This window comes from Candoia aspera, chromosome 1 (genome assembly GCF_035149785.1).
Source record: "Candoia aspera isolate rCanAsp1 chromosome 1, rCanAsp1.hap2, whole genome shotgun sequence".
Lineage (NCBI taxonomy): Eukaryota > Metazoa > Chordata > Lepidosauria > Squamata > Boidae > Candoia > Candoia aspera.
In genome coordinates, this window is record NC_086153.1 from 324,141,813 (window position 1) to 324,154,047 (window position 12,235).

The 12,235-nt window shown below is 40.4% G+C and overlaps 1 protein-coding gene across 1 annotated transcript in view; it reads left to right on the forward strand.

Moving 5' to 3' along the window:
• Positions 1-12,235, forward strand: part of PTGER2 (prostaglandin E receptor 2) — a 449,149-nt gene that overhangs the window by 4,034 nt on the left and 432,880 nt on the right. The window contains exon 2 of the mRNA XM_063290542.1: positions 8,004-8,686. Coding sequence (XP_063146612.1) covers positions 8,004-8,252 — 249 coding nt within the window. The 3' untranslated portion in view covers positions 8,253-8,686. The remainder of the gene's footprint in view (positions 1-8,003; positions 8,687-12,235) is intronic.

The following is a 12,235-nucleotide window of genomic DNA, read 5'->3' on the forward strand; positions in this document are numbered from 1 at the left end:
CATGTTGCCAACTTTCAGCAACATGACATTGGGGACACTGTAGGCCACAAAGAAGAACTTGGAGACCCCATGGCCTCTGGGCCTTGGACTTTTTCCGTTTTTATACGATTACATTTTATTGTACCTATTTCCCATGATGGCATTCAGGGTGTTACCTATCAAGTTAGAAGATCATCTACCTTCCAGATCCTAGCTGTTGTTTGGGTCAACTAACCATTCTGTAACCCAGGTTTATCTTTCAATTTGCTCATTCATGTTTACTAATCTAGGATGAATTCAAGACAAAATATACTTTAGATGAAGTGTCACATACCATTTAACTATTTTTTTAAATGTAAAGCAACTATTGGATGGTGGAGTTTTGGATCAGATGGTAGGTAAGTGGGGAAGTGTGCCTAATGCTTTGAATGCCAGCTGTGTTCCTCCCAAAACTGCTCATCTACCAAGCTGCTTTTCCTCATGTGAGGAGGGCACTTTGAGAACAAAGCAGTGAGGTGAAAAACATCAGGAAAGGGAAGGGTAAAAATTGTCTCTACAGAAGTAACTTTTCAATTTTAAAAAATCCAAATGCAATTAGAATTCTGATCATTTTTTCCACTAATACCTCACTTTGATCGTCATTTACATGTTGTTAAAAGATGGCAGCAGGTTGCTTTCAAGCTAAAATGTATATATTTTAAAAGGGTAATGGAAATGGAGCAGTCCAGGCTGGTTCTTCGTGTTCCCTAAGGATGTGGGCAGAATTAGCCCTCATCTCTCAGTTAATAGCTCTTAATTTAAACATTTAAACATTTTCAAACTACACTGCACTGACTTTTGTTCCATCCAGCGTAGTCAGAGCCTGAGAAGGAACAGCTGGTGGTAAACTAGTGTCACAAATTGCTGGAAAACAACTGCGGCATGGCTTTGGAGTATCTGCATCCATTTCATGGTCTTGACTTTGTGAACTTGTATAAAAGGATCAGGAGTAGTTTTAAAAAATAATAGAGAAAATGGGGACAGGATATTTGAGAAGTTTCCAAGTTATGTTACTTTAAGGAGTATGTGAATGTGTCATTTATGCAAAGTAAAATTACTGAATTTAGCATCCTGAGAATCTTAGTGTTTACTTGTTAAACAAGCAAACAAGAGAAGCAAGTTTCAAGTTCTCATGGCTGCACAGTGTGAAACTCTGTGGCTCCTGTAATTTTAGAGGCCTGAAGTACCATTTTATGTACCGCTGTTCTTCTAAGACAAAATTATATAAAACATGTACAATGATGAATATTCACTGTGTGTAATTTAGATTAAAACCTATAAAATCTTAGTTGAAAGTAAACTTGTTGATCGTACTGGAATTTGTTAGGGGGAAAATTATATTATGCTATAAAACAAGTTGTGATATTCAACTTGTCATGGACCAGATATCTTTATTATTATTTTATAGGGCTCTGTGAATATTCTATTAGGAAATTTCATTAGAAGCCAATGCAGCTAAATAAAACTGATATATTGTTCTGGAAAATTGATTAAAGCCATCATATTAAACTGGATGTGTCTGAGTCGCTGAGATATTTGGATACTTGTGGATTTTGCATTATTTCAGAATAAGTCTTTCCAAAGGCATATGCTGAATTGATTCAGAAGTCTGAATTAAATCCTATCAATTTGCTTAGTCACACTGAACATTCAGATTGAATTTACCTTATTTGCAAAGGGCAACAATTTTATTCAAGTACAGAGAAAACCTGCCCTTATTTTAATCACTGATTAAGTGTTAGTACTGTAATAAATGCTACTGATTAAAATGGGTGATTTATTTCAAGAGAGAAATATTTGTTTGCATTGTTAACTGTTTAATTTCCTGTTTCTATCAAAACATGCAACATTCAAAAGGTGTGTTTTATTTGGTAGACTATACCCCAAGATTACCTTTCTCCAAATGTTTTTGGGACAATAAAGTTCCCAGAATTCTCAGGCAGCCTGGCCATTGGCTGAATTCAGGGAGTCTCAAAATTAGAATGAGGTGACCTGCCCCAGATGCTCAACATTGCTCTGGGATGGGCTTCCTCCAAATTGTTATTTTTTAAAAAATATTTTTATTAGAATTTTACAAAACAATAGAAGTATAAAAATGAGAAGGAGGAGGAGGAGGAGGAGGAGGAATAAGGAAATAAGAAAAAAGAAAAGTGGGGAAAAAAGAAAGAAAACAGAATGTTGACTTTCACCCTTCTTTCTATCATAATTGCCAACTTACTCATTTCCCTCCCGATTTATTTGTTTGTTTGTTTGTTTGTTTGTTTGTTTCTCAAATTTAGCCACTGCCCATCTCCCCCAAAAGAGGGACCCTGGGCGGTTTACAATAAAATCCAGCACAAAATATAATCATTAAAATCACATAAAACAGTTATAATAAAATACAGTAAATAAATAAAATCTAAGAAAGGTATAAAATCCAGGCTGGTGGGAGGGACTCTAGGGTGTGAGCCACCCCCAAGAACGGTTATTCACTTTCCTGCCCCAGGCAAAACAGCAGAACCAGGTCTTCAGGACCTTCCGGAAGGTCAGGAGTGAGGGGGTCTGCCTCACCTCCAGGGGCAAGATGTTCCAGAGAGCAGGGGCCACTATAGAGAAGGCCCATTTCCTGGACCCCGCCAGATGAAATTCTCTTATGGACGGGGTCCTCAACATGCCCTCTCTGGATGATCGGGTGGGGCGGGCCGATGTAATGGGGATGAGACGGTCCCTCCGGTAACCTGGCCCCATGCCATGTAGGGCTTTAAAGGTAATAAGCAACACCTTGAATTGGACCCGGAAGCAAACTGGCACCCAGTGCAGCTCGCGCAGCAACGGTGTTATATGTGCCGACCTAGGGGCACCAAAAATAGCCCACGCGGCTGCATTCTGGACCAGCTGAAGTTTCTGAATACTCTTCAAGGGTAGCCCCATATAGAGCGCATTGCAGTAGTCTATATGGGAGATAACCAGGGCGTGAGTGACTGTTCGGAGGGCTTCTTGATCCAGGAACGGATTTAACCCTTTTTTATCCCCAAATCCATAAAACATCAGTTCAGTCTTTTCTTCTTTCAGCAAAAAGTCCATATAAGGCTTCCAGTCTTTTAAAAAAGTCTTTATAATTTTTTCCCTGATCTAACTGGTCAGCTTTGCCATTTCCGTGAGCTCTGCCAATTTATAATCTAATCCTCTACTGTGGGTATTTCATTATTCTTCCATCTTTGTGTGTACAGTAATCTTGCTGCAGTTACCATATGCAATATTAGTTTCCCATGTTTCTTTTCTAGTTCAGCATCTATAAAGCCCAATAAAATCTGCAGTATCTTTTGTATAATTGTATGAATTTGCATCCAGAATTTCCTTTTTCAGAAGTCCATCATGCATGGTAAAATTCCCCCTCTTCCTTTTCACACTTCCAACACTGATCTGATATTCCTTTATACATTTTTGACAGTTTAGCCAGTGTCATATACCACTGGTACATCATTTTATAAAATTTCTCTCTTAAATTATGACAAATATAAATTTTACACCAGTTTCCCACATTTTCTCCCATATATCCATATTTGTATTATAACCAAAGTTTGCAGCCCATTTCGCCATGTAGTCTTTAACCTGTTCATCCTCTATTAATAACAATTTGTACATTTTAGCTATTATATGATCATCATTCATTCATTACTATTTCAAATTTAGTTTTCTTCTTCTCAATTCCAGTTGTCATTTTGTCCATATTAAACCTCTCTTTCATCTGATTATAAAAAAAACCACTGAAAAGAGTGTCCTTCTGTTGCTAATTTTTCTCTTGTCTTCATCTTCCTCCAAATTATTTTGATAACTGAGGACTCCAATATGTTTGGGTACTTTGTTGCACAAGTAGATACGTGTGAGGTTTGCATTTGTTCAGATCAGTCTGCATGATTTCCAGTAGATTGGAGCAGCACTTCCCAGTCTCTTGCCGTTCGGGCTACAAATCCTTACTGGCCGGGAGATGAAGATGTAGGCCTACATACCTGAAGTATATCAGGTCAGGACAGTCTGGACAGGTATTAAGGAGAGGTAGGAGGAAAAACTGAGCAGTCTCATCTGTCTACAAATACGTATTTCCATTGCATGAGAGAAGGAAGATCGATGCTTTTGAACTGTGGTGTTGGAGGAAAATTCTGAGAATGCCTTGGACTGCAAGAAGATCAAACCAGTCCATACTCCAGGAAATAAAGCCAGACTGCTCACTTGAGGGAATGGTATTAAAGGCAAAAATGAAATACTTTGGCCACATAATGAGAAGACAGGACACCCTGGAGAAGATGCTGATGCTGGGGAGAGTGGAGGGCAAAAGGAAGAGGGGCCGACCAAGGGCAAGGTGGATGGATGATATTCTAGAGGTGACGGACTCGTCCCTGGGGGAGCTGGGGGTGTTGACGACCAACAGGAAGTTCTGGCGTGGGCTGGTCCATGAAGTCACGAAGAGTCGGAAGCGACTGAACGAATAAACAACAACAACAGTATTCTGAAGATTCACAAGGCACAGACGTTTGGTTCAAGATTCAAGTATCAGTGCATTTGATTTTGGAGCAAAACACTGCCTTGATGGATCAGAGTTAATGGTCCTCTCATCCAGTGCCTTTAGCAACAGCAGCCATTTGGATGCTTCTGGGAACTCAAAAGGTTAGAATGAAGACCACAGTTCTCCCTGAGGTATACTGCTCTCAGAAGTATATTGTCTCTAACCCTGGAGGCTCTATTGAAGGGTTTCTCAACCCTGGCAACGTTAAGATATGCGGACTTCAACTCCCAGACTTCCCAGCCAGCGTGGGGAATAGCCTTTGTACATTTGTTTAGACCTTTTTTTTAAATATAAGAATGTTATTAGGTTTAAGCAAAGATAAAAACCACAGGAAAACAAAATACTACAAAAAGGAAAAAAAAAGTGAGAAAACAGAAAAAGAATGTTTAAAAAAAGATTATATATCAGGGTGACTTCTGACTTCCAACAACAAGAATATACAGCAATTTCCATAATTAATCCGTTATTCTATATCTAACCGAAATCACATTATTTCTATAAGACAATCCATTAACACATTGTAAAACTAAAAAACAATTGCTCTTTCCCCATATATATATATAAAAAGAAATAAACAAATATACAAACCTCCAAGTCCCTTCCCCCAACCCAGAAAAGAAGCAATTTACTTAGTATTTCCTTCCTACCACTATTCTATATATTTCTAACTACTGTAATAAAAATCAAATTATATTTAAATTTTTAACTTGATAATACTTTTATACTTAATAATACTGTAACAGTCTTAACCCTGTTTAACCTATAACCAAAATAAATCTTTAAAAAATCAAATGAACTTTAAAAACAGTAGGATACTTCTTAATCCAAATCATTAAAGAAAAATAGAATAGCCTTAATATCAATCCACATACATATTCTTCATTTCTCATCCCACCTCAAAATAAACCAGAATCTTTACTTGTCTCCATATTACACATAAGGCAATTTTTATATAGAAATCAAACAATCCAACTACCCTCCTTACAAAATCAAATTCTCCAGCTGGAAACCTCCCACAAAAAGGAACTGCTTCGTTCTCAAAACAATCTTTCAGGAAAACAAAACCAACAGTATCATGCAGTTTGTTTAGACCTTTCTTGAAGCCATCAAAACTCTATCATCACTATAAGTTGGGCAGTGAATGGTGAACACTTATGAAGACATAATCAATTGCATGTAAGTGTCTTATTGGCCAGTCCATCTGCATTCATTGCTCCTAATCTTTCTGCAAAGATTGAGAACGCTTGGAGAAAGGAATGGTGCGGGTGTAAGAGGAACTATTCAGTGTATGGCATTCCATAAAATTCTGGCAAGCATTAAATTGAAGTGGGATTCTCTTTTGTGGGGAGAACAGAAATTATCTGGTGTTTGCAAGATCCAGATTTCATCACTCACTCATATTCAGTTTGTGTTCACGGGCTAATCATTCTAACTCCCAAGAGTGGCCAGCCAGGACTTTCTAATCTGGGTGTGGGAACAGATACAGTATGTATCCCAGCTGCTTGTTCCCAGCATCATTTGTTCCCAGCTCCATTTATGTGGAGATATATTGCTTTTGGACATGGAAGTTCCATTTAGGCTTCTTAGCTAATGGAAAGGAGGTGAGGGTTTCCAGAATCAATCTCTCGTGACCTTTTGCTGGACAAGAACTTCCATCATACGACTCACCGTAAGATGACAGGGAGAAGTTGTTCACCATATGCATGCATACTTTTAGGATTTATCTGCCTAGTGAGAATTTGTGAAAACTTGCCTCGGGCAGGAGATAAGCAGAACCTGTAAGGAAGTAACTCTGATAGGTATAATAATCAGCCCAGGACATGCTGCGATCTGCTTTTGAACTTCAAGCGGCTGCATACACAGCTAAGCTGAGAAGTCTGCATGATGCTGCTTTACTTTCCTGGCCATTAATGCAGGAAATGCTTTCTAATGACTATGGAAGTAGCTGTGAGTCTGACTTGGATTATGGCATAATGGCTTCTCAGGGGATTTCAGCCAGCCAGCAGAGGAAATGTCTAATGACCTCTAGCTTAGATAAAGTAAAGTGGTATCTGGGTTAGGGTTTTGGACCTCCTCCTCCTCCACTGCCTGATTCAGCTTCCTTTTTCCTGCCTCTTGTTTGCTGCACCTTCTCCTTTCTAACCTTTACTCTAAGTCTTCCAGTGAGCCAAGTAGGTACAATCCAGATATCACACAGACATTGGTAACATGCAGCTTTTCTTTACTTCAGCCTTCCTCACCAGGCACTCTCCAGATGTGCTGGAACCACAACTCCCAGAATTCTCAGCTTTGCTAATGTTGGCTGGGAAATTGGGAGAACTGAGAGTGCCAAGTCTGGGAAAGCTGCTGTATTTAGTATCTTCAGGATGGGAGGACTGCAGCTGCCATAATTTCCAGCACGGAAGTGGGGATGGGAAGAATTGTGTGGTCGTCGTCGTCACTGGCAATCACTCATAGCCGAGTAAGATTGTCTTCCAGGTTTAAAAACTTAATGGTGGATCCGTAGGTGGCTGTAAAGGCCAATTCTGGATCCACACAACCTCCCACAATGAGGGCATGTTTCCAGGTGGAAGACGGTCACCATGAGGATTTGCTTGACGTGCCTTCCTCTTAGCTCGTTTCTCCCTTTCGCCCTGTACTCGTGCTTCTTCAAAGTCCATAGCACCTTTAATAAGGGCTGACCTCCAATTTGAACACTCATGGGTTAGGACTTCCCAGTTCTCAGTGCTGATATTAAGATTAGCTTTGAGAACATCTTTGAACCTCTTCTGCTGTCCACCAATATTCCGTTTTCCCTTCTTAAGTTGGGAGTAAAGTAGCTGCTTTGGAAGACAATGATCAGGCATTCGAACAACGTGGCCGGTCCAGCAAACGTGATGCTGGATGATCACTGTCTCAACGCAGGTGGTCTTCGCTTCTTCCAATACGCTAACATTAGTCCACCTATCTTCCCAAGTAATTTGCAGAATTTTACGGAGGCAGCGTTGATGAAATCTTTCAAGAAGTTGGAGGTGGTGTTTGTAGAAAGTCCAAGTTTCACAGTCACTGTGAAGTATCAGGTTCAAGTATCAGAGGTGCGTGGTCAGCACCAGGTGGAGGAGTGCTGATACTATGGTTCAGAGAGTCCCTGGTTCAGTGAGCTTGTATCAGTGACAGCACGAGGACATCCTTTTGGACTTGTGTGAAACCTTTGATTGTCCTTGCCCATTAAGAAAAGCAACCCTGCCGATCAATCTAATTTGCCTCTTTTGCCTAACCATAGCTATAATGCTAAGACCACATACCTGACAATAAACCCCACTGAATTTATTTTATAGGTAAAATTATACATTGTATACATTTACTTAACTTATAAAAAGGATTGCATGGGAGAATGCTCATATCCCTTGAGTTCTAGAGGGTTACTAAGTAATCTCTTTGATTTGATGTTGTGTCTTTCTAGATCCATGCCTTTATGAACAGTTTTACTGAAGTCAGCTCAGACAAGTGGGATCTTCGAGTGATGCGGTTTCTGTCTGTTAATTCCATCGTGAACCCCTGGGCATTTGTCATCCTGAGGCCTCCCATCCTCCGGCTGGTGCGATCCATACTCTGCTGTCAGATATCCTTAAAATCACAAGCGAAGCATAGGCAGAGTTTGTCTCTTGCCAAACCAGTGCCTGTGCAGCAGATGGATAATTGCGGACAGTAGAACATGGACTCGGAAGGCATTCAGGCGCCCATTTCTAATGGCTCCTCGGGGAAAGTATAGAACTGCGACTAGAATTGTAGCATGACCTCATCTCCTGGGGTCACCATTCAGCTGCAACCTCCATGATTCTGAGCTGTGTTCTTGTTCATCAGAGGGAGGCCTGAGAAGATTCTCCAAATTCACACAATCCTAAATATTCCCAATCTGACTGCAAGACGACAACAATGGGCTCAAGAAGCAGATTGGAAAGAGTTGCCTTCCGCCAGTCAGGCCAGTGGTTTATCTTGTTCCATCTTGTTGCAATGTTTAAGGAAGCTCTCAATATTTCAGGCTGGAATCTTTCCCAGATCTGTGCAGGGTATCCACAGGAATGGTCAAACAAGTCAAGGTGGTGGCTGTGACGGTGTGATAGAAGCTCCATCTTTTTTTTATGAGTCACATCTGCGGAGCTTCTATCGCACTGCCACAGCCACCACCTTGACTTGTTTGACCATAACCCATGGGCATCCCCTCTCCTTTCTCTCTAGGAGTGGTGCAACTTCTCCCGGAGAGAAACAGAACTAAGGATGCACACTATGTACAACCTGAAGCCCTAGGTGTCACGTTCACTGTTTCAATGTGCACTGTACATTGGAACGTCTCACATGCCATGGCGCTGACGCGCGTTTCTGTTTGGGAGGGAGCTGCTGTGAAACCTTGTGCCAAGCTCTGTATCTGTGTTCATTACAATGGAATGTGTTTGGGTTATGTGCTCTGTTCAAGGATTTTTCCCGCAGACCATCAGAAGCCGTTAGGAGCACCTGGGATGGTGAGCCTGGGAAGATTCCATGGGGGGAGGGATCTCATTTGCACCGAGGGTTTTTAGTTTGCATTTGGCACGCTTTTATCATTCTCAGCTTTCTTTGTGATCCTGCTTACTGTTCTTTAATAAATCAGATATCCTTGAATTCCTGCTCATGAGTCTGATAGTGTTTTAGAATAGGCATTCATTACACTAGGACCATATGGGACCCCAGGAAACCTTGGGTGCAAAGTTGCCCCTGAACTGTACTTTTTATCCCTACTGGAAAAGGAAAAAACTAAATACTTAACTTATTAACTAAGCATCTTATTTAATTTATTCTTAACTGCATATTGTTGAAATAAAATGATCAAACTTTTTTCTCCCGACCCAGCCTTTTCTTTTTTTTTAGAAAGTATCCTGTGCTGTATCACGTATAGGCCAAGGCTGGCCTTTGGCACGAAAAGCAAACCCCCCTTGTTGTACATGTTTGACAATACTTGGATTTTTTTTTTTCAAGTAAACCATAGGCTACACTAATTGGGCTGCAGAAATCTAGATGAGGACTAGGTGGAATAAAGGAGGTTTTCTGTATTTCTCTGCTATTTAGTAGCTTTTTGGATTTTTTCATCCCAGATATGATAGCCCTCGGGTATCTGCAAAGCGTGATTATAAAGTGAAGACGGCAGTGAAGCTCCACCTGTTTTTTATGTTGCTGATGTCATCTTGACTTTTTGACCACACCCTGCGGTCATCCCTGATAGCCCAAGTAAAATTTTCCTGGTATTCCTTCCATCTTCACATTTCTATTACCTCTCCCTATATCTAAATAAGGCCCACTAAATTCAGTGGGATTTATTGCCAGGTACTGGGCTTAGCATTAGAGCCACAGTTAAACAAATGATGTGAGTCAGAATAATCAGTCAGGTCTGTTTTTCTTAATAAGGAAAGACAAGTTAGCTTAGGTCATTAAGGCAATGTTGTGGGTTTATGTGTGATTTGCCCACAGTTCAGATAAGCCACCTGCATATCAGATCAAATATAAGCTAACATATAGAATTTGCTCCTTCTCTACTTCATAAAGAATTGATGACATTAACGAAATCATGGTCAAACAAACCATCACTAAGTACAGTGTGAAAACCCTATCAGAGTCTTGTGGCACATAAAAACTGATACATTTTATGGACTACAGGCCACCTCATCAGATGTATGAGGTATTATATCAAGTTACAAGTACATATCAACTGCTAGTTGACAGGGGAGAAGTGCAAACGGCAAGGCTAATGGGGATGAAATCATACGGATACTGTTAGTGATAGTTACCTATTGGTATTGGATATTTGCAAAACAGCTGCACAGAGACATACTTGCATTGGTGAGTTAATTAACACAAATAGTGTGTGATTTGTTTTAGAAAAATCAACTCTGCTTTATTCAAGTCACAGGACATGGAATGAGCCATATGTGTGAAAGTGACCGTTATGTGGGGTAATGGGATAAATGTTTTCTAATAAAAAGTTTTCTTCACAATTCTAATTGTGCCTCAGTTCTGATCTGTAGAACATCTGAGTCAGTTTTATATACTTCTTTGGAAGAGTGGAATGTTTAATAGAACAATCATAAAGTTCAGTGCTGTGGCAAAGCGACCACACTAATCACTGTGTTATATTTTACTTTCTCGGATTGGGAAAAATCAATGGGAAAAATCAATGGGAAGGCATTACACTAATCTAGACCACTGCAGCAGCTGATCTAAATCTTTCCCTGCATCAGGACACATCAGTAGATGTTGGATTCTATTTTGGGGCATTTTAAAGTCATAAAGGCTGGAGGGAAGCCAAGTCAAGTCTCCTTCAAATCAAGTTTGATTCCTGGTGACTTCATGGACATGTCCATGTAATTTTCTTGGAAACAGTCTGGAAGTGGTTTCCACTGCCATCTTTGGAATTATTTTTTGACTTCCCACTTTAGCCTGCGGCCCTAATGTTCACTGTAGATCTCCTTTCCAAGTCTTAATCATGCCTGATCCAGCTTTGAATAATAGCAACAGACAAACAGGCCAAAGCAGAAAAGTTAAATAAAAATCAGCAATGCAGGTAGTCCTCATTTACCAACTACAATTGGGACCTGCAACTCTGTCACTAAGCAGTGTGGTTAAGTGAAACATCACATAATCACACCAACTTACGATGTCAGTTCCAGCTGCAGCCGTTAAGCGAATCACCACATGTCATTAAGCGCAACATCACGTGACCACAACTTGCAACTTCCTGATGGCTTCCCCATTGACTTTGCTTGTTGGAAGCTGGCTGTGAAGGTCACAAATGACAATTACTTGACCGCGGGATGCTGCGACCATCATAAATGTGCACCAGTTGCCAAGCACCCAAATCGCAATCACATGACCGCAGGGACACTGCAATGGCTGCAACTTTGAGGACTGGTCATAAGTCTCCTTCCTCAGTGCCATCATAACTTCGAATGGTCAGTAAGCAAGGACTGCCTGTATTCCATCATTTTGTCTATGCCCACCACTGTTCAACACAGCATAATTGATATAACTCATAGCTGTTGCTTATTTTCAATAAACCTAACCTACAGTTTCTTCCTTTGAACTACCTCCAATCCCTTTAAGGGGAAAGAATTTCTATAATGACCCCACTAGGTGGACCAACATTACTATTCCTGTTAGGCCCCTGCATGCTTCCAAAATGCTTCAGGAGTACTTCAGACCTCACTTGAGCACAGCACCACTTAGCTATTCATTAAAGCAGACCCTCTTTTCTCAGGCTTCTCTGCCAGCCTAAAACAGGTGTGGCTGTTTTAAGAAGCTGATGCAGCATCCCTTAAAGGAGCTGCATTTTTTCCAGGCTCTTATCACGGCCTGAAAAAAGGCTGTATTGAATAACAGAGAGGGGCTATGGTTGCATAAAGTCCAAAGCACTTCAAAATTGATTTTTGGTTCAGAGTTCTAACTCCAGAAAAGTACCAGAAAGATGAGCCCAAAAGATTAGCATCTCTAAGGCCATTAATCCTACAGTCCTAGACTGAAAAGTTACTTCTGGGTAGATTTGTTTGGCTTTGTTTTGTTAGAGAACTCATGAGAGTTAGGAGATTTTGATTTAAGTGTGCACCTGATACCTCTTGCTATAAAATAATACTAACATATTTTCCTTACTAAATGGAAAAACGAAAACAA